The following is a 22,193-nucleotide window of genomic DNA, read 5'->3' on the forward strand; positions in this document are numbered from 1 at the left end:
CCAATAGCTAGGTTTCTGTGTATGCCAGTAGCTAGGTTTCTGTGTATGCCAGTAGCTAGGTTTCTGTGTATGCCAGTAGCTAGGTTTCTGTGTATGCCAGTAGCTAGGTTTCTGTGTATGCCAGTAGCTAGGTTTCTGTGTATGCCAGTAGCTAGGTTTCTGTGTATGCCAGTAGCTAGGTTTCTGTGTATGCCAGTAGCTAGATTTCTGTGTATGCCAGTAGCTAGGTTTCTGTGTATGCCAGTAGCTAGGTTTCTGTGTATGCCAGTAGCTAGGTTTCTGTGTATGCCAGTAGCTAGGTTTCTGTGTATGCCAGTAGCTAGGTTTCTGTGTATGCCAGCAGCTAGGTTTCTGTGTATGCCAGTAGCTAGGTTTCCATCAATTGGCGACAGATTTTCATGCGAATATTCTAAAATATGCATAAAAAATATGCACATTTTCCCACCGGTGGTGTGTTTCCACCAAATGTACTTGTTGCGTATCAAAAACACACAAAATGTAAATTTTCGCTTAAGTTTTCATGTATCGAATAAAAATCTAAATTCAATGTGTCTCCATCTCCTTTTCAACTCTACCATTTGTTTTGTCACAAAAACTGTTGCGTTAAATAGTAAATGTGCCAACTCTGGTTTTGGCATATGCACTCTAGCCAATGGCTCGCAGATACAGTGTGGGTAGGCTGGGCAGGTAGGCTGAGATTATAATAATGAGATTATTATGGAGAATATTTCAGTAGTCAAGCATCAATCATCATGTCACCAGAATTAGACCCATATTGTAAAGGTGCATCAAGATTTCAGTGCACTTAATGCTGAGGCTGGCACTAAGACCACACTCAATGAGCTGTATTCCTCCATAAGCAAACAGGAAAACGCTCATCCAGAGGCTGCACTCCTAGTGGCCGGGGACTTTAATGCAGGGAAATTTAAATCTGTTTTACCAAATTTCTATCAGCATGTTAAATGTGCAACCAGTGGGATAAAAACGCTAGACCACCTTTGCTTCACACACAGAGATGTGTACGAAGCTCTCCCTCACCCTCCATTTGGTAAATCTGACCATAATTCTATCTTCCTGAATCTTGCATACAAGCAAAAAATTCAAGCTTGAAGCACCAGTGGTCAATAAAAAAGTGGTCAGATGAAACAGATGCTAAGCTACAGGACTGTTTTGCTAGCACAGACTGGAATATGTTCTGGGATTCTTCCTATGGCATAGAGCAGTACATCACATCAGTCATTGGCTTCATCAATAAGTGCATCAATGACGTAGTCCCCACAGTGACCGTACGTACATACCCGAACCAGAAGCCATGGATTACATGCAACATCCACACTGAACTAAAGGCTAAAGCTGCCGCTTTCAAGGAGCAGGACTCTAACCCGGAAGCTTATAAGAAATCCTGCTATGTCCTCCGACGAACCATCAAACAGGCAAAGTGTCAATACAGGACTAAGATTGAATCGTACTACACCGGCTCCGATGCTCGTCGGATGTGGCCGGGCTTGCAAACCATTACAGACTACAAAGGGAAGCACAGCCAAGAGCTGCCCAGTGATAGGAACCTACCAGATGAGCTAAACTGCTTCTATGCTCGCTTTGAGGCAAATAACACTGAAACATGCATGAGAGCACCAGCTGTTCCGGACGACTCTGTGATCACGCTCTCCGCAGCCGATGTGAGTAAGACCTTTAAACAGCTCAACATTCATCAGGACATGTGCTGCGAGCATGTGCTGACCAAACTGGCAAGTGTCTTCACTGACATTATCAACCTCTCCCTGTCTGAGTCTGTAATACCAACATGTTTTAAACAGACCACCATAGTCCCTGTGCCCAATAACACTAAGGTAACCTTCCTAAATGACTACTGACCTGTGGCACTCACATATGTAGCCATTAAGTGCTTTGAAAGGCTGGTCATGGCTCACATCAACACCATTATCCCAGAAACCCTAGACCCACTCCAATTTGCATACCGCCTTAACAGATATATCAGTATATCTTTGTGTTTATTATAATGACTGACTGAGCAGGTGGTAGGCAGTAGCAGGCTCGTAAGCATTCATTCAAACAGAACATTACTGCGTTTGCGGGCAGCTCTTAGCAATACTTTAGGCACAGCACTGTTTATGACTTCAAGCCTATCAACTCCCGAGATTAGGCTGGCAATACTAAAGGGCCTATAAGAACATCCAATAGTCAAAGGTATATGAAATACAAATGGTATAGAGAGAAATAGACGACGCGTCATAATTCCTATAATAACTACAACCTAAAACTTCTTAACTGGGAATATTGAAGAACTGGGAATATTGAACCACCAGCTTTCATATGTTCTCATGTTCTGAGCAAGGAACTTCAACTTTAGCTTTTTTACATGGCACATATTGCACTTTTACCTTCTTCTCCAACACTGGGTTTTTGCATTATTTAAACCAAATTGAACATGTTTCATTATTTATTTGAGACAGAATAGATTTTATTTATCTATCATATTAAGTTTAAATAAAATGGTTTATTTTTCATTCAGTATTGTTGTAATTGTCATTATTACAAATATATATAAAAATCGTCCGCTTAATCGGTATCGGCTTTTTTTGGTCCACCAATAATCGGTATCGGTATCGTTGTTGAAAAATCATAATCGGTCGACCTCTAGTCCAAGCACACCAAAACAGTCGTGAAGAGGGCACGACAAAACCTATTCCCCTCAGGAGACTGAAAATATTTGGTATGGGTCCTCAGATCCTCAAAGGGTTCTACAGCTGCACCATCGAGAGCATCCTGACTGGTTGCATCACTGCCTGGTATGGCAACTGCTTGGCCTCCGACTGGAAGGCACTACAGAGGGTAGTGCGTACGGCCCAGTACTTCACTGGGGCCAGGCTTCCTGCCATCCAGGACCTCTATACCAGGCGTGTCAGAGAAAGGCCCTAATTATTGTCAAAGACTACAGCCACCCTAGTCATAGACTGTTTTCTCTGCTACCGCATGACAAGCAGTACCGGAGTTCCAAGTCTAGGTCCAAGAGGCTTCTAAACAGCTTCTACCCCCAAGCCATAAGATTACTGAATATCTAATCAAATGGCTACCCCTTTTACGCCGCTTCTACTCTCTGTTATTATCTATGCATACTTTAATAATTCTACCTAGATGTACATATAACCTCAATTACCACAACTAACTGGTGCCTCCGCACATTGACTCTGTACCGGCACGCCCTGTATATAGTTCTACTATTGTTATTTTGCTGCTGCTCTTTAACTACTTTTTACTTTTGTTTCTTATTATTTGTATTTTTTAAACTGCATTGTTTGTTAGGGGCTTGTAAGTAAGCATTTCACTGTATGGTCTACACCTGTTGTATTCGGCGCATGTGACTAATAAAATGTGATTTCTCTGCAGATTCTCTCAAGCTCTGTCAGGTTGGATGGGGAGCGTTGCTGCACAGCTATTTTCAGGTCTCTCCAGCGATGTTCGATCGGGTTCAAGTCCGGGCCAGTCAAGGACATTCACAGACTTGTCCCGAAGCCACTCCTGCATTTTCTTGGCTGTGTGCTTAGGGTCGTTGTCCTGTTGGAAGGTGAACCTTTGCCCCAGTTTGAAATCCTGAGAGCTCTGCAGCAGGTTTCATCAAGGATCTCTTTGTACTTTGCTCCGATCATCTTTGCCTCAATCCTGACTAGTCTCCCAGTCCCTGCAGATGAAAAACATCCCCACACCATGATGCTCCCACCACCATGCTTCACCATAGGGATGGTGCCAGGTTTCCTCCAGACGTGACACTTGGCATTCAGGCCAAAGAGTTCAATCTGGTTTCATCAGACCAATCCTGTTTCTCATGGTCTGAGAGTCTTACTGTGCCTTTTCGCAAAAACTCCAAGAGGGCTGTCAAGTTATTTTTACTGAGGAGTGTCTTCCGTCTGGCCACTCTACCATAAAGACCTGACTGGTGGAGTGCTGTAGAGATGGTTGTCCTTCTGGAAGGTTCTCCCATCTCCACAGAGGAACTCTAGAGCTCTGTCAGAGTGACCATCGGGTTCTTGGTCACCTCCCTGACCAAGGCCCTTCTCCCCCGATTGCTCAGTTTGGCCAGGCGGTTTTTGACTTGGTTGTTGTTCTGATATGCACTGTCAACTGTGGGACCTTATATAGACAGATGTGTGCCTTTCCAAATCATTTTCAATCAATTGAATTTACCACAGGTGGACTCCAATTAAGTTGTAGAAACATCTCAAGGATCATCAATGGAAACAGGATGCAACTGAGCTCAATTTCGAGTCTCATAGTAAAGGGGTCTGAATACGGTATGACTTTAGTCATGTAAAACTGTGGATGGAAAAGTGGTTTATGGAGCAAACGTACCTCAAAATCTGTTCAAGAAGGTATTGGGGAAACGTGTCTTTCAGTAGGCCTACAAACCATTCTGCAACACGTGTCTTTCAGTAGGCCTACAAACCATTCTGCAACACGTGTCTTTCAGTAGGCCTACAAACCATTCTGCAACACGTGTCTTTCAGTAGGCCTACAAACCATTCTGCAACACGTGTCTTTCAGTAGGCCTACAAACCATTCTGCAACACGTGTCTTTCAGTAGGCCTACAAACCATTCTGCAACACGGGTCTTTCAGTAGGCCTACAAACCATTCTGCAACACGTGTCTTTCAGTAGGCCTACAAACCATTCTGCAACACGTGTCTTTCAGTAGGCCTACAAACCATTCTGCAACACGTGTCTTTCAGTAGGCCTACAAACCATTCTGCAACACATGTCTTTCAGTAGGCCTACAAACCATTCTGCAACACGTGTCTTTCAGTAGGCCTACAAACCATTCTGCAACATAATAAAGCATCAGCGAACTGAATGCAACTCTGTTTCTCATTGCATATTCCAGGAGCTGTGTTCTCACAATCAAATAGGCACATTTTAAATAAAAAACACTTGATCTAATAAACAACTAGAAAAAGCCTAAATAAATAATAATTACAATTATTAACAATAAAAAAAATCGACCTTCAATCAAACAAATAACAGCAGTGCACATAAAAGTACATTCTTATGAAACTATCTAATGCAAAAATACACAATACCTCTTGTGCTTTGTGGCTGCATCAATAAGGCAATGTATTTTATGACTGTCCATTGAGATATAATGGGATTGAAGGTGTACAAACTACCTACAACCTTGCATTTTGCGTTTTGATAGGATAAGCCAGCTGTAAATGCATATGACATGTATAATATAGGAATGTGTATATGTTATAATTATTGATTTGTATTAAATCAATTTGAATTCATAAGTATTTATCAAGAGTCAATGGGTAGTTTTCAATTGAAATTACTATTGCACTGCAGTGGGAAATAACCCCATTTTTTAAAACATTTTAATCACAAGGATATACTGTATAGGCCCACACCTCTGCATCTACTTTTTGTTAATGTCATTTTGTTTGTAGCTTTGAGGTGAGTAATTAAGATGTCAAACCACAAAATTTACAATTCTCTATATTTTGGTGCCATGTTTTATTTGAGATTTTCCTGCATGGATGTTTGATTGATTGCATATGTGTGCTCTATCTGCTGCTAATCGTAGATGAACATCATGAATGTAACAATGGCTGGCAGATGATAGGGAGAGGAAACCAAAACAATGTTGAGTGTTCTCCCTCCCCAGTGGAAGTTGCGTGGTTGTAACCTATCTTGCAGATTAGCAAGAGATGTGGTTCTATCTGTAATAGCAATCAAAGCACCGACAACACCTGAACTTCTTAGTGGCAAAACATGTTTAAACAGTTTCCGTTAATAGCCATTTATTTCTGCAGAAACCATCTCCTTATTGTCTTCAAAAAATAAAAACATGTATACAACAATTAGGGAAAAACATAAATTGGGCTTGCTTACGTGTTACATGGTGATGAAATGTACAGGGCAATATCCTTCCCGTTCACCCTTAGCTTTAACAGAATTATAGTAACAACCACCTTGGGTCAAAGAGAGAGCCAGGCGGAGCACATTACGTGGATAAAGAGATAGAACGTAGGCTAAAAGTACTAACCCTAACCCTAAAATTCTACTACATTTTACATACAGCAGTAACCCAACCTTAGCCATAACCCTAACCCTAGATCCATGTCCACAGCCAGGATGAACCCTAACCCTAGATCCATGTCCACAGCCAGGTTGAACCCTAACCCTAGATCCATGTCCACAGCCAGGTTGAACCCTAACCCGAGCATTATAAACTGGGTGGTTCGAGACTGAATTAAATGTTTATTTTTTATTTCACCTTTATTTAACCAGGTAGGTCAGTTGAGAACAAGTTCTCATTTACAATTGCGACCTGGCCCAGATTAAGCAAAGTAGTGCGACACAAACAACAACACAGAGTTACACATGGAATAAACAAATGTACAGTCAATAACACAATAGGGAAAAATAAATGAAAAAGTAAAATAAAAAATGCTGATTGGCTGACAGCCATGGTATATCAGATTGTATAACACAGGTATTTTTGTTTATTTTTTATTGAACCTTTATTTAACAATTCACTTCAGTTAAGAACAAATTCTTATTTACAATGATGGCCTACCCCGGCCAAACCCTCCCCTAACTCGGACGGGGCTGGGCAAATTGTGCGCCGCCCTATCGCCGCTCTATGGGACTCCCAATCACGGCCGGTTGTGATACAGCCCAGGATCAAACCAGGGTCTGCGGTGACGCCTCTAGCACTGCGATGCAGTGCCTTATGACAAATCATTTATTTTTACTGCTCTAATTACGTTGGTAACCAGTTTATTATAGCAATAAGGCACCTTAGGGGTTTGTGGTATATGGCTAATATACGACATCAAAGGGCTGTATCCAGGCACTCCGCATTGAGTCGTGCGTAAGAACAGCCCTTAGCCGTGGTATATTGGCCATATATCACACCCCCTTGTGCCCTTTTGCTTAATTATATCACCATGCAACAATGTTAAAATAATGTGAACGTCTCTCCCTTCTAGTCATACCAGATAACATTGTTGTCACGTTCTGACCTTTATTTCCTTTGTTTTGTCATTATTTAGTGTGGTCAGGGCGTGAGTTGGGGTGGGCAGTCTATGTTTGTTTTTCTATGTTTCGGCCTAGTATGGTTCTCAATCAGAGGCAGGTGTCATTAGTTGTCTCTGATTGAGAATCATACTTAGGTAGCCTGGGTTTCACTGTGTGTTTGTGGGTGTTTGTTCCTGTCTCTGTGTTTGCACCAGATAGGGCAGATAGGGCTGTTTTGGTTTTTCACACTTCTTGTTTTGTTAGTCTATTCATGTTCCCTTATTAAAGAACCATGAATAATCACCACGCTGCGTTTTGGTCCGCCTCTCCTTCGACTCAAGAAAACCGTTACAATTGTATTATCGTCACTCAAGACGTATCTCTTTGATCAGCCCATTACTTTAACACGCTGATGGTACCACAGCACTTCTGTGTGAAAAAAACTATTTGTCTCTCCGTGAGTCTGTTAGATGTGGTATAGAATGCATAGGAACCCCATGCAGATAGTAATCCTACTCAATGCCTACATCACCACGCAGTAGAATCGTCATGGAGTGTTTTGCAGAGGGTAGAAAAGGAATTATGTAAAATAGATTTCTGATAATGCAATGTTTCTGGTTGTTTTTCATGCCAAAATGTCAACTATAGCACATATGATATAGAATAGTGAACAACAATGAGTCATCACAAAACAATATATAAGTTTCACTTTTAGTGGACCTAATGAGAAGCAAACATAGTAGGACGAGGTGATATACCGCAAGAACAATAAAATACTTTCTTATACGCAAAAACAATATATTATATTGTCAGTAAAACACAATACATTCTATTTCCACATCTCAACTAATCTTGAATGGTGAACGCTTTACACATTAAAGCAAGGAGAAGGTGGGAGTTACGCTGGGGTTTAGTACACATAACATGTCCTACCTACTGTACCTCTCAGAAACATAAAAGAAAACAGCATTAATATGAGTGGAAGTGATCTGTTTTTTGGGGTGTTATGTCAAGGAAATATAATAAACCTTGAAGGACAGGATTTTCAGTTGAAGAGAATGATAATTTATTTACCACTCTTGGGGCGGGGATAACTAAAGAGGCAGAGGAAATCATATGATTCATCACATTATGTTAAACATGCACATGGTACAGCTGAACTACACCACATCAAACATCTATGTCACCTAAGCTGTAGATCATGTACAGTATAAGTGAGATTTCACCGCCACAGTGGTTTTCATATAGTCTTACATCCCCGCTCTACAGGTTCACAGACAGCCGTGCTCTTTTCTATTGGAAAAGTGATATGATGATCCTGTCTATCATATCATATCATATCTGTGGGTGCTCACCTATTTATGTTTTCATTTGTAATGGATTTGTAAATGCAGTGGAGGCAGCATCGGAATGCAAAAAAGGTAAAGTAGGAGTTTGAGATTTTTAGGTACTATTGTGTAGCTTCTATGTTTTGCTGGGAATTATACTCTACTGTGCGTTGAATGTAGATGCATACCTATATTGAATAATTGTTTCTTTACCAGTAATACTGTAAATGTTACTTCTAATCTAATAGATGGAGAAGGAAATGCTTTGCTTTACAATGACCATAAGGGTGAACCCTTTCCATTCATACTAAATGTTTGCACTTTTGGTGACTTGACTTACAGAGGTCGGATCTTAACTTAATCACTCTTTTGTTGCGGATAATTTTTCGAATGCATCAGGAAATTGAAATGAGCCTCGTCATTGGATAAACATGAGCAGTTATCTTTCTCTCCATGCTGGGGCAGTCGAGTCATTGTGATCATGGTTCGCGATTTTAAAATGTTCTCTCGTTCGCTCAAACGCTATAGGCCTAGGTGCTATTACTGCAATATGCAAATGTACCTGAAATGCAGCCATACAGAACAACTGCCGTTTTATATAGCTTAATAACACAAGGGAGATATTGGTCTCCACTATGATATAACATACACGTCTAGTGTATCCTAAGGTATCCAAAAAACAGTCCAAATTGAGTTCATGGCCTGGGGTGGTTCAGCAGTAAGGGCTGCGTTCCGCGCGCACATATAGGCCTAACGTGTCGGCGTGGGTTCGATCCCGCCAAAGCCCTTTTGGCACGAATAACGAATAACCTGATGTTGTAATACATTTCAAATACGGACAGTCCAGGGTTATTTTACCCCCAATCTTGATAAGAAATGACCCCACCATACACTTTTGGATAACATAAATAGTGAACAAATAAAATAACAGTACAGCAACATTCGTTTCCATTCACAAAAATTGTTGGATAAATTACCAAAGATTTGCCATGGTAAATGAGGAAATACTTCATTTCTATCGAACAGGATGAGTGTCAAATAGATAAATCACCATTAGTCTATTCAAAAAGGACTAAGTTGTTCCCATGACAATACCAACCAGAGGGCGAACATATTTTGAAAGACTTTGGTTGCAAGCAGGACTAAGTCAGAGAGGAAGAGGCTGAAGCGAGAGGGCTCACTCTCGCCAAAATATGCGTTTTTATGGGTTTAATATGAAGACCTAAACTTGTCGACTGCCTTCTTGCCTTTGGGACGACTAGTATCATTAGGGCGGAGACATGAGCATCTCGTCATTATTTACAGATCTCTGACTAAGGTAAAGCCAACATCATCATGACATGTGATTTTCTTCCCATTGAGAGTTTTCATTTTCAGAATCTTCCCTTGCTGAACATGGTCAGCACAGAATGTTAAACCTCTTTGGGCTAGGGGGCGGTATTTTGATCTCCGGATGAAAAGCGTGCACAAAGTAAACTGCTTGCTACTCAGGCCCAGAAGCTAGGATAATGTCTGTGAGTATAACAGAACTGAAATGGCAGGCAAAACCCCGAGGTCAAACCGAAACACTGTAGTGTTTCCAAGCGCTTGGAGGAAAGCGTGTTCTTTGTTATTTATCTCCGGTAAAGACAATAACGATTCTCCGTCTTAAATTGTATTGTTTATTTGCGTATTAGGGTACCTAAGGTTGGATTATAAACGTTGATTGACTTGTTTGGATAAGTTTATTGGTAATGTTTATTGGTAATTTTGTATGCATTTTGTTGGAGGGAAATCGGTGGATTATTGACTGAAGCGCGTCAGCTAAACTGAGTTTTTATGGATATAAAGAAGGACTTTATCAGACAATAGGACCATTTGTAATGTAACTGAGACCTTTTGGAGTGCCAACAGAAGAAGATCTTCAAAGTTAAGGCATATATTATATCGCCATTTCTGACTTTCGTGTCGCAACTGCCTGGTTGAAATATGATTTGTCATGCATTTGTATGCGGTGCACTGTCCTCAGATAATCGCATGGTTTGCTTTCGCCGTATAGCCTTTTTGAAATCTGACACATTGGCTGGATTAACAAGAAGTTACTCTTTATTTTGATGTATAACACTGTCATGACGTTGGCCTGGGGATAGGTTTATGACAGTCATAAATACCTCCTCCCCCCTTTTCCTCTCTCCTCTCTCAAATGATGTTACATTTGCAAAACCCTTGGTTAACATAGAGATTCTGGGAACATCAGAAGGTGGGGGGAAATGAACTATATTCTGGTAATGCGACCAATTGAACATATGCTGTGGTACTTAATGAATATGAGGTCAGTTCGGTTGTCATCTGAGACCTTCTCATCAATGATAAGATGACATAAACTCTACAGTGGAAAGTCTACACATCAGAGTTATCGGATTCACATGGAATTGTTGTTCAATTTAAATGTTTGAATATTAAAGTATTAGTGGGATGGGATGAAATGTGATTTTAGCTTCTAAAATGTGAGATTTGGGTTTTCATAAGATGCTCAATCAGTGGCCCACGCCTGTGAAGGGACATGGGCTATAAAACTTTTCAAACACACCCTCCTCTCCCTTCCTATATAAGTCCTTGATGACAATATAACCTCCTGTTCCGAGGATGTGAGGACGACGGTCCTATGTCAGAATGGTTCAGATAATAACTACAGAACGAAGCCAACATCAGCGTGAGCTTTGGTTGCAAATGGCATGAACTTTGAACTCTTATTCACTACAGAAGTGATACCTCCTAGCCGTTGAGTTAGCAACCGCAGCTGCAAACGCAGGTTAGGAAGGAACAGACAGAGTATCCCATCTACCACACAATGACGTTACTACAACGTTTACAATTTACGAGCAGAGACATTCTTCAAAGGACTCGGTTGGGCAACACTGCCTTCCATCTACCACCAACCTACCGAAGCGCAGCTCAGAGTAAATATTTATTGCATTTTCCTTTTCCAAATGGGCAGTAATTTAGAATGCATAAGATACTGTATTTACGATAGCACAGCTTCTTCCCTTTTTTTCCCTCAGTCTTCCCGCTCTTTCACTCAAACCCAGCCCCTTTTCTTTTGTGTAACAAGCTGTCATATCTGTTCCGCCCGCTAGGGACCTTTTCCTTTATGACGTAATTTGTAATCAAGTTATGATTTAATTATGTGTAATTCTGTGTGATTAGTTAGGTATTTAGTAAATATAAAATTAAACCCAATTGTGGTTCTGGTTACTTCAAAGGACTTGGTTGGGCAACACTGCCTTCCATCTACCACCAACCTACCGAAGCGCAGCTCAGAGTAAATATTTATTGCATTTTCCTTTTCCAAATGGGCAGTAATTTAGAATGCATAAGATACTATATTTACGATAGCACAGCTTCTTCCCTTTTTTTCCCTCAGTCTTCCCGCTCTTTCACTCAAACCCAGCCCCTTTTCTTTTGTGTAACAAGCTGTCATATCTGTTCCGCCCGCTAGGGACCTTTTCCTTTATGACGTAATTTGTAATCAAGTTATGATTTAATTATGTGTATGTGTAATTCTGTGTGATTAGTTAGATATTTAGTAAATATAAAATTAAACCCAATTTTGGTTCCAATACTGGTTCAACTTGTTAGCCAGGGTTTGTGCAGATAACCAATGATTTACAACTTTCAGATGAGACTGAATTAAGATGACGATTAATATTGACTGCTATTGGTGTAAAATATTACTAGGTCTTTAAGAGTTTATTTGGAAGATAACAGCTCTGTAAATATTATTTTGTGGTGGCCGACTCTCTAGTTAATTACATTTACATGATTAGCTCAATCAGGTAATATTAATTACGGAGAAATTATTTTATAGAATAGCATGTCATATCACTTAATCCGACATAGCCAAAGACACAATAACACATATATTTTCAAGAATGTTAAATATTTGAATTTAGTATTTTTGAATTTCGCGCTCTGCAATTTCACTGGATGTTGGCCAGGTGGGACGCTACTGTCCCACGTATCCGTAAGAAGTTTTTAACAGTCTACCATTACCAATGAAACGGGCAAATGTGACTTCCCCGATCTCTTTCTTAACGTCAATGGTTAGTCTAATAGGGTGTAGATGAGAGACCCCGTGATCGCATCAAACACGATTACAATATTCCACTCCGACACATCATTACTTCACCCTCTTCACATCATCACTACCTTCACCCTCTTCACGTTCTCAGCACTAGACAGCAAGTGCTGTCAGCAGTGCTTATAGCAGGGCCATTCTTTTTCCTTTTCCTTTTCACCATAGACCATCCAGGTCCATGACATCATCATCCCCACCCATACCATCAGAATTATAATCCATGTCGACCACAGTCCAGCATAGATGTTGCTAAAACCGCCTACCACAAAATAGAACAATGCATTCTATATTGTTTCCTTGTTTGAAGTCGAACCTCACGCTTCCAAACATGTCAACTGAGAAAAACCCATCCCACCCACAGTCCACTCCAAAATACATCCCTACACAAGCTCAGGGGCCTGTGATGGCGGAACATTCACCGACAGGATTTCTTGCACAGCACCGTGAACTCACTAAGACCCCAAAAATGTTCAGCGGCATTCACAATGATTCCAATCTTCTCACACTTCTTCTCGGCTTGTGCTGTATAGTTTATGACCATTGCAATAAATAATATCAAATCTACCTTTTTAACATGTAGCATTTCACTATCCCTTGGTTGATGAGAAACCTTCACTGGTCTGGTGGCTCTACTACCATTGTTTCTCCCTTTCTTTCCAATCTTCTCACAGCCTCCAGATAGGTGACACGCTGGACACTCCTTACCCTCGCCACCTCATTCTCCTTCACACTAACAGGGCACTCCAGGAATTTAGGCACATGTTCAACTCCACAGTTGTAGCATTTCACTTCATCTGGCGTACGATACTCTTCCCTTTTGCACACACTTGACATATATTATATATTATGACCAAACATTTTACATTTATTACACTGAAGGGGCTTGTGCACAAAAGCTCTTACAGGGTATCTCATGAATTCTAACTTTATGTGAGAAGGGAGAGACTCTTCATCGAAGAACAGCAGCATGGATGAAGTGAATTTATTTTCTCCATCCACCATGCAGGTCAGTCAACGTGCACCAACCACTCCATCGATGTCTTCAGTAATATCCTCTGCCTTTACTTCTTGCGCCACCCCAGAAAACCCCTTGATAGGCACCTTGCTATGAAAATATATGTTTTAGTCTTATGCTTCTTCTGACACACAAAAAAATCTAAATAACAGCACTTGTTGTGACTCTCACTGACTCCTCCAACACATTCCAGATGTTCCTTGAGATGTTCAACGGATTTCCCAGGTAACACTGATACAAAAATCTCACTCCAACTAAAAATGGGTCTAGTGGTTTCCGATTTTCCACCACAGCTTTACTTCTCTTGTTTCCCTTTCTCTTCGCCACTGTATCCCCCAGACTTGCCGTGCCCAAATCAACCGCTCAGAGTTTAACAGGTTTTAATCACAAGGATATACTGTATAGGCCCACACCTCTGTTTCTAATTTTCATTCATTTCATTTTGTTTGTAGCTTTGAGGTGAGTAATTAAGACGTCAAACAGCAAAATTACAATTCTCTATATTTTGGTGCCATGTTTTATTTGAGATTTTCCTGCATGGATGTTTGATTGATTGCATATGTGTGCTCTATCTGCTGCTAATCGTAGATGAACATCATGAATGTAACAATGGCTGGCAGATGATAGGGAGAGGAAACCAAAACCATGTTGAGTGTTCTCCCTCCCCAGAGGAAGTTGCGTGGTTGTAACCTATCTTGCAGATTAGCAAAAGATGTGGTTCTGTAATAGGAATCAAAGCACCGACAACACCTGAACTTCTTAGTGGCAAAACATGTTTAAACAGTTTCTGTTAAAAGGCATTTATTTCTGCAGAAGCCATCTCCTTTAAAAAATTATCCTTTAAAAAATAAATAAAGGAATTCAACAATTAAGGAAAAACATTTTAAAAAAGGGCCTGCAAAGGTGTCACATGGTGATGAAATGTGTCAAAGAGAGAGCCAGGCGGAGCACATTACGCATTTGAAGAGATAGAAAGTAGGCTAAAAGTACTAACCCTAACCCTAAAATTCTACTACATTTTACATACAACAGTAACCCAACCTTAGCCCTAACCCTAACCCTAGATTCATGTCCACACCCAGGTTGAACCCTAACCCTAGCCACAACACTAATCTTGGCATAACCTTTACCATGTCTTTATGTTAATTCCTGGCTTAGCCTTTACCCTAATTGGGCTCTCCCACCTCTGAGTTCCCAATTTAACCCCTTGTAATAACTATTTCCAAATACTTTGGTAATAATAATGATAACTTTCTGACATATGCTACTCCACCTCTCCGGAGACATACTATATATATTTTTTCCTTGAGAGCCTCATCATAAAGAGCCTTATAAACTGGGTGGTTCGAGCCTGAATGCTGATTGGCTGACAGCCGAGGTATATCAGACCGTATACCACAGGTATGACAAAATGTTCATTTTTACTGCTCTAGTTACATGGGTAACCAGTTTATAATAGCAATAAGGAACCTCGGGCATTTGTGGCATATGGCCAATATAGCACAGCTAAGGGCTGTATCCAGGCACTCCGAGTTGCGTCGTGCATAAGAACAGCCCTTAGCCGTGGTATATTGGCCATATATCACACCCCCTCATGCCCTTTTGCTTAATTATATCACCATGCAACAATGTTAAAATAATGTGAACGTCTCTCCCTTCTAGTCATACCAGATAACATTGTATTATCGTCACTCAAGACGTATCTCTTTGATCAGCCCATTACTTTAACACGATGATGGTACCACAGCACTTCTGTGTGAAAAAAACTATTTGTCTCTCCGTGAGTCTGTTAGATGTGGTATAGAATACATAGGAACCCCATGCAGATAGTAATCCTACTCAATGCCTACATCACCACGCAGTAGAATCGTCATGGAGTGTTTTGCAGAGGGTAGGAAAGGAATTATGTAAAATAGATTTCTGATAATGCAATGTTTCTGGTTGTTTTTCATGCCAAAATGTCAACTATAGAACATATGATATAGAATAGTGAACAACAATGAGTCATCACAAAACAATATATAAGTTTCACTTTTAGTGGACCTAATGAGAAGCAAACATGGTAGGACGAGGTGATATACCGCAAGAACAATAAAATACTTTCTTATACGCAAAAACAATATATTATATTGTCAGTAAAACACAATACATTCTATTTCCACATCTCAACTAATCTTGAATGGTGAACGCTTTACACATTAAAGCAAGGAGAAGGTGGGAGTTACGCTGGGGTTTAGTACACATAACATGTCCTACCTACTGTACCTCTCAGAAACATAAAAGAAACCATCATTAATATGAGTGGAAGTGATCTGTTTTTTTGGGGTGTTATGTCAAGGAAATATAATAAACCTTGAAGGACAGGATTTTCAGTTGAAGAGAATGATAATTTATTTACCACTCTTGGGGCGGGGATAACTAAAGAGGAACAGGAAATCTTAAACGTGCACATGGCACAGCTGAACTACACCACATATGTCACCTGAGCTGTAGATCATATATAAGTGAGGTTTCAACATCATAGTGGTTTTCATATAGTATTAAATCCCCCCCTGTACAGGTTCACAGACAGCCGTGCTCTTTTCTATAGCGAAAGTTATATGATGATCCTGTCTGGATTTTGGGTGCTCATCTATTTATGTGTATTCGCTTGTAAAGGATTTTTAAATGCAGTGGAGGCAACTTTCGAATGCAAAAAAGGTAAAGTATGAGTTATTAATTATTAGGTGCTATTGTGTGAGTTATACTATAATGTGCAATGAATGTAGATATATCTTGAATACTTTTTCTTTACCATTGATACTATTAAAGTTACTTCTAATGTGAAATGAGTCCAATGTTAACAACAATTACAGTACAAGGACAATAATGTGAATGATATTATCAAGGTGAGATGATAAGTAGACGGAAAGGAAGATTTTGTGACCCATGCCCTGAAAGGCAATACCAGGCAGGACCAAATCGCTCTCAGCAATGTCAACCCTGCACCGACTGCATTGAGAGTAAGTTATAATCATGTTGTAAGAAGTTACAATCAGTATTAATAGATGATGTAAACAAATGACCTGTTGACAGAAAATAGTGTCTGTATAATGATCCCACACCAAATCTTAAGTTGAATACTATGAACATTTGAACATCTGGCCATGTTCTGTTATAATATCCACCCGGCACAGCCAGAAGAGGACTGGCCACCCCTCATAGACGGGTTCTTCTCTACGTTTCTTCCTAGATTCTGGCCTTTCTAGGGAGTTTTTCCTAGCCACAGGTGCTTCTACACCTGCATTGCTATGCTGTTTGGGGGTTTAGGCTGAGTTTCTGTACAGCACTTTGAGATATCAGCTGATGTAAGAAGGGCTTTATAAATAAATTAGATTTGAATACAAATAATAGCCATACAATATGCCAGTGTAACCCACAGACACGTTTGTTTGTTTGTTTGTACCAATAAACTATAAAAACTTTGTTTTTTATTCAGACAGTGAATTGATATCAGAGTGCACGAAGACTTCCAATGCTATATGTCAGTGTCGTACAGGATTCATTAGAAGGAACAATGAGTCTTCGTTATGCAAGTGTGCCAAGGGGTCTGAGCTGGATACATCAGGTAAAGCTGGAGCATGTAATAGTGATGATTTTGAATGCATTGATTAGTAAATGTAAATAACTGGCATTATATAATTTCTCACCTCAGGATTAATATGCCGTGAATGTAAGGAGGGATCCTTTTCCACCAAAATGGACTCTAAATGTGTGAAATGGCGAGAGTATGTAAATTAACTAGCATTTGTCCAATTTTTGCTATTTGCTAAAGTATCAAGCAATCTCCTTACATTTACAATATAATATTGGACTTTTTGTCATCCTCTGCAATTGATTTCAAAGCCTTTTTAAGGCAGTCTGACTCATGGCTGTGTGTCTGCTTGTGTCTCAGGTGTAGGAGTGGAGTGAGGATTCCGGGCAGTGTGTCATCAGATGTGACCTGTAATGAGAATTCAGAGCCAGAGGGGAAGACCCTCTCCTCCACACACACCACTTCCCCATCTGGCTCCATCCAGACCTTTTCTAAGTCATTGATCCAGAGCCAAAGGTCATCCCCTCATCCTGATGTCCCCACCTTAACACCAGCCCCCACTATCAAGGTGACCAAAAGTCCCAAGTTCTCAACGGCAGACTTTGGCCAAGGTAAATGCTGTTCTTGACTCTCGTCCATGACATACATTCATGTATAACTTTGTGTTACAGTTGATCATTGTATATAGCTTTATATGAATAATGCCTTATTTCTGTCTTCCAGTAATGACACTCGTGGGAATTGTCCTGCTGCTTACTTTTCTACTGACCACTGTGACCTGCAAACTGATCACCATTCCTTGCATCAAGAACCACAAGAAGCTAGCTGTCAGAAAATGTATGTGCAACTGTTAGGGAAACTATAAGTCACACAATCGTTATGAGAAGTGTTACATTAGTTTCTTTAGCTATTATGTACATTGTAGTTATGTGAGCTTGATGGGCTCTTGAATCTGAAATGTCACCTGTGTGTTGTTTTGTTTGTCTATTCTGACTCTATTGTTCTACCCTAGCTCAGGACTCAATGTGCCGGAGGCCAGTTGAAGAAAGTGGAGACAGCAGTTTCTCTTCCCTGGTAAAACAACCAAGTTTGGGGGAGCCATGATAGAGATACCTGGCTCTCTGTCTGTCAAACAATTCATATTGTCAAAATGTTGCTGTTATTCCCAATGCTACTCCTTTAAACCAGAAACAACTTTAAACAGTTTTCAACATTTTTAAAATATTGTCAATATTTGTTTATCATGTATTCTGTTATTATGGAAAAGCATTTTAGACATTACTTTGTTTTCAATCTATTTGTCAACAATAGCATTATTCTTGGCTGAGCTGGGGGATCTAGATATTATTTTATTTTCACAAATGGGCGTCTGACAAAATAATGATAAATACTACTTCCTGTTCCTTCAGGTGTCTGGTAAGATTTACAGGGGAGATTATGTGAAAACAATGCTATGGTGGCAAAATAATGTGGCAACATTTTGTAAAATGTGTATTGTGTTAAATGTTGTGGTTGTTTATGTCTTTGCAAATAAACTTTTTCACATTTTGCATGATCCTAATGTCCATATATGCACATTCTTAGGAGTTGAGACATTTACATAAACTAAGACCCAGCAAGAACAGAAGTATCAGGATGTATAGGGAGAAGAATCAGTACACTACAGACACTGGGTAGGGTCTTCCCCCTGTGGATAGGCTATAGGTCTGTTACTTATTTTCAATGAGAGAGATACTTCCACCCAGTCTGTATGACTTCCACTCACGTTTTCAATCGAAACCATCAAGTCAAAGACAGAGGCTGCCATCGTGAGCGAGATCTTATGTTGTTGGTCACTTTTCATGTTCTGATAGGTTCCACTTTATCTTTTTTTTATCATCACTTTTCACATATCTCAGCAATGTTCATTACTGTGGTTGTAGTAGACATGTAGTTTTACAAAATGAAGGGATATTGTGTGCATAATAGGATGGAAAATGAGTGACGGGTGGTCAAAAACATTTCAATCTACATCAGCCACTAAGACTGATTTGGGCTTGAGGTTACCGTAAAAATAACATGTTAGCCTTAACCTTTTTTCTAAATGCATTCAGCCTCAGGGTCATGATTGAAAGCCTCATCTAATAGATGGAACATTTTTAATAGCACAGGATCCCATTACTGGACTGGACTGGTTGTGAGCTCACCAAAGGACTAATGCCCCATGGTGGCCCAAACCTTCCAGTAGTAGTTAGAATTTCACCCATAGAATTAGGAATTAGAATTATCATACCTTTATGGAATTTTGAGGGATTATGACATAGGCCCTGTAACAATTTATCAGGATCTTTCTATAATTTGTAATCTTTGCAACACTGATGACGGCTCTGTTTCTGCATGTGCTTCTACCAAAACCAAAACTTACAGAAATGTGTCAAAATTCATAATCACTTTAACAGGCCAAAATGATAGAAACATAAGAAATTTGACAAAGGCTGGTTAAAATGCTGCATCACTGGCTTCATAAAAATATATCCTGTGAGCAGTAAACATGGACCAGACATATGTTGTGTAACTCCTGTAAAAAGCTTTTGTAACTCATTCCATTTTGATCAGCATAATCAACCTGTTGTATTTGCAACACTACACCTGAGTTTATAAAAAATACAGGGGCGCAACTTTGGTTTTACACATGGGGGGACAACACGTTATTAATAATTTTTATCCAGTTGTATAAACACTCCAAACAGCCTACCCGACCACTCAGAGGCATCCTCATGGTCCTAAAGCACACCGTTGACTCATTTTGTATCACATTCCGATGATAAAACTGGGGGAGACAAAAATGCTATTTCAGAATGTGGGGGGAACATGTCCCCGCCATCCCCAGTGAAAGTTGCGCCCCTGTAAAAACATACCAGTATATGTGTAACAGTATAACTTTAGACCGTCCCCTCGCCCATACCCGGGCGCGAACCAGGGACCCTCTGCACACATCAACAACAGTCACCCTTGAAGTATCGTTACCCATCGCTCCACAAAAGCCACGGCCCTTGCAGAGCATGGGGAACCACTACTTCAAGGCCTCAGAGCAAGTGACGTCACCGATTGAAACGCTATTTAGCGCGCACCGCTAACTAAGCTAGACGTTTCACATCCGTTACACTCACCCCCCTTTTGACCTTCTTCCTTTTCCGCAGCAACCAGTGATCCGGGTCAACAGCATCAATCTAACAGTATAACTTTAGACCGTCCCCTCGCCCATACCCGGGCGTGAACCAGGGACCCTCTGCACACATCAACAACAGTCACCCTCGAAGCATCGTTACCCATCGCTCCACAAAAGCCGCGGCCCTTGCAGAGCAAGGGTAACCACTACTTCAAGGTCTCAGAGCAAGTGACGTCGCCGATTGAAACGCTATTTAGCGCGCACCGCTAACTAAGCTAGCCGTTTCACATCCGTTACATATGTAACAAATTACCCGAGCACATCAAAAGTTAATTAAACCAGACAGTTTAATAATTTTGGGCCTAGTGGTTTGAGCGTTGGTCCAGTAACCAAAAGGTTGCTGGATCAAATCCCCGAGCTGACAAGGTAAAAATCTGTCGTTCTGCCCCTGAACAAGGCAGTTAACCCACTGTTCCCCAGTAGGCTGTCGTCGTAAATAAGAATTTGTTCTTAACTGACTTGCCTAGTTAAATAAAGGTTAAATAAAACATTTATAAAATAAATAAAAGTGGGTCTCCACCACTAAAGGGTAGAGTTGACCAGGTGACCCTAGTTGTAGGCAGCAGTGAGTGGTGTGGGCCATGGCTCTGTCGACTGAGAAGAGGACTCAATAAGGGGAACTATAGCTGTGTATGTAGCCTATGATAGTATTGTGACATTTAGGGCCCCACACAACCACCTACCTCGTTCCCTGTGGTCCTGATCTGCAGCTGACGTCACTGTGAAGAGGCGTTGTGACAGTTGTGATGTATTCCTGTGTCTCACAACTGATGCAGTCAACATCGGTGGGTTAGGAATGAAAGAGTGACAGAGACGAGAAAGGAGGCTGTCTAAAAAAATGTCTAGAAGGTGCGTGTGAGTTTTCATAAACACAATCAAATGATTATTTATTGAGATAGCATGTATGTGTTAATTACACTATTAGACTGAAAATTGGCAGGGGGGCATCAAGGCCCAGCAGTTCTAGTGTTTTGGAAGAAAAAAAGTTAGCACATTGGGAGAAAGAGAGAGATGCTCACACATTCAGCTTATGTACCTAGGTCTACTGTCAAACTCACACCATTCATACTGTACACATTATAGATTGCTTCAGCTAGATAAACGTCACAGAAACACTTGCTTCCTAGATTGCTTACCACACACTCACGCTCCCAGATAGAGAGAGATACCTGACGTCACTGCATACAGTACATAACATTATTGGGGGAGAAAGGAGAATGTGTTAAACATAATGGACATTCAGTACATCCATATGACAGTCATCTGTATTCTGTATTTTTGGACTATGGCTTTAGCAGCTGATCAACAATGCAATAATTTGTATGAGAAAGTGTTGTGAACTTTGTCCACCAAGTAAGACTTGCCTGTTAGAAGCTAAAAACGAACTACAACTCAGCGGAGTGGAGATCATGGAAACATAAATGGTATTACAAAAAGATAACATATAAATTCCTCATTTAAATCCTTCAGATTATTGCGGTAAATGTTTTGATGTCACCCTATACTGTGTTTGTTAAAAATGTTTACATATATCCATTGCTTGTAATTCTTGTGACAAAAACATTATTAATGTAAGAATATAACTGAACTAATATTTAGTTGATCTCTGACTGGTTGGCTCATAGGTACATTTGTGAAGAAGCAATGCACAGCAAGCACCAAAACTGACTGTGGTGACTGCCCAGTGGGCTTCTACTCTGAGACCAATGACCTCTTTGAGGACTGTCAACCATGCCTCAAATGCCAACAAGGTAAGGGTTATGATGACAGCACATGAGGCTGCTGAAAGGAGGACGGCTCACAATAATGACCAGAATGGAGCAAATAGAATAGAAACCATGTGTTTGATACCATTCCACTTATTACGCTCTGAAGGAAAAAGGAAACCGCACACTGCTCTTGATAGTATCACTGAT

General features: G+C 40.4%; 1 protein-coding gene across 1 annotated transcript; it reads left to right on the forward strand.

The window, feature by feature from the left end:
* The first annotated feature begins 15,905 nt into the window (after positions 1-15,905).
* On the forward strand, positions 15,906-18,572 carry LOC110495196 (tumor necrosis factor receptor superfamily member 10C-like). Its single transcript, XM_021570511.2, has 7 exons — positions 15,906-16,195; positions 16,384-16,497; positions 16,974-17,102; positions 17,190-17,262; positions 17,430-17,680; positions 17,793-17,906; positions 18,082-18,572. Exons 1-7 carry the CDS (start codon positions 16,096-16,098, stop codon positions 18,171-18,173), a joined length of 873 nt encoding a protein of 290 aa, XP_021426186.1. The 5' UTR covers positions 15,906-16,095; the 3' UTR covers positions 18,174-18,572.
* Positions 18,573-22,193: the final 3,621 nt, after the last annotated feature.

The sequence above is a fragment of the Oncorhynchus mykiss genome, chromosome 17, assembly GCF_013265735.2.
Source record: "Oncorhynchus mykiss isolate Arlee chromosome 17, USDA_OmykA_1.1, whole genome shotgun sequence".
Lineage (NCBI taxonomy): Eukaryota > Metazoa > Chordata > Actinopteri > Salmoniformes > Salmonidae > Oncorhynchus > Oncorhynchus mykiss.

What these genes read in the sequence shown, in the direction of transcription:
- LOC110495196 (XM_021570511.2), top strand. Translation starts at nt 16,096, where the DNA reads ATGATGATCCTGTCTGGATTTTGGGTGCTCATCTATTTATGTGTATTC. An exon ending in GTCTGAGCTGGATACATCAG is followed by an intron (nt 17,103 to 17,189) that starts GTAAAGCTGGAG and finishes TTCTCACCTCAG; the next exon opens with GATTAATATGCCGTGAATGT. An exon ending in AAATGTGTGAAATGGCGAGA is followed by an intron (nt 17,263 to 17,429) that starts GTATGTAAATTA and finishes CTTGTGTCTCAG; the next exon opens with GTGTAGGAGTGGAGTGAGGA.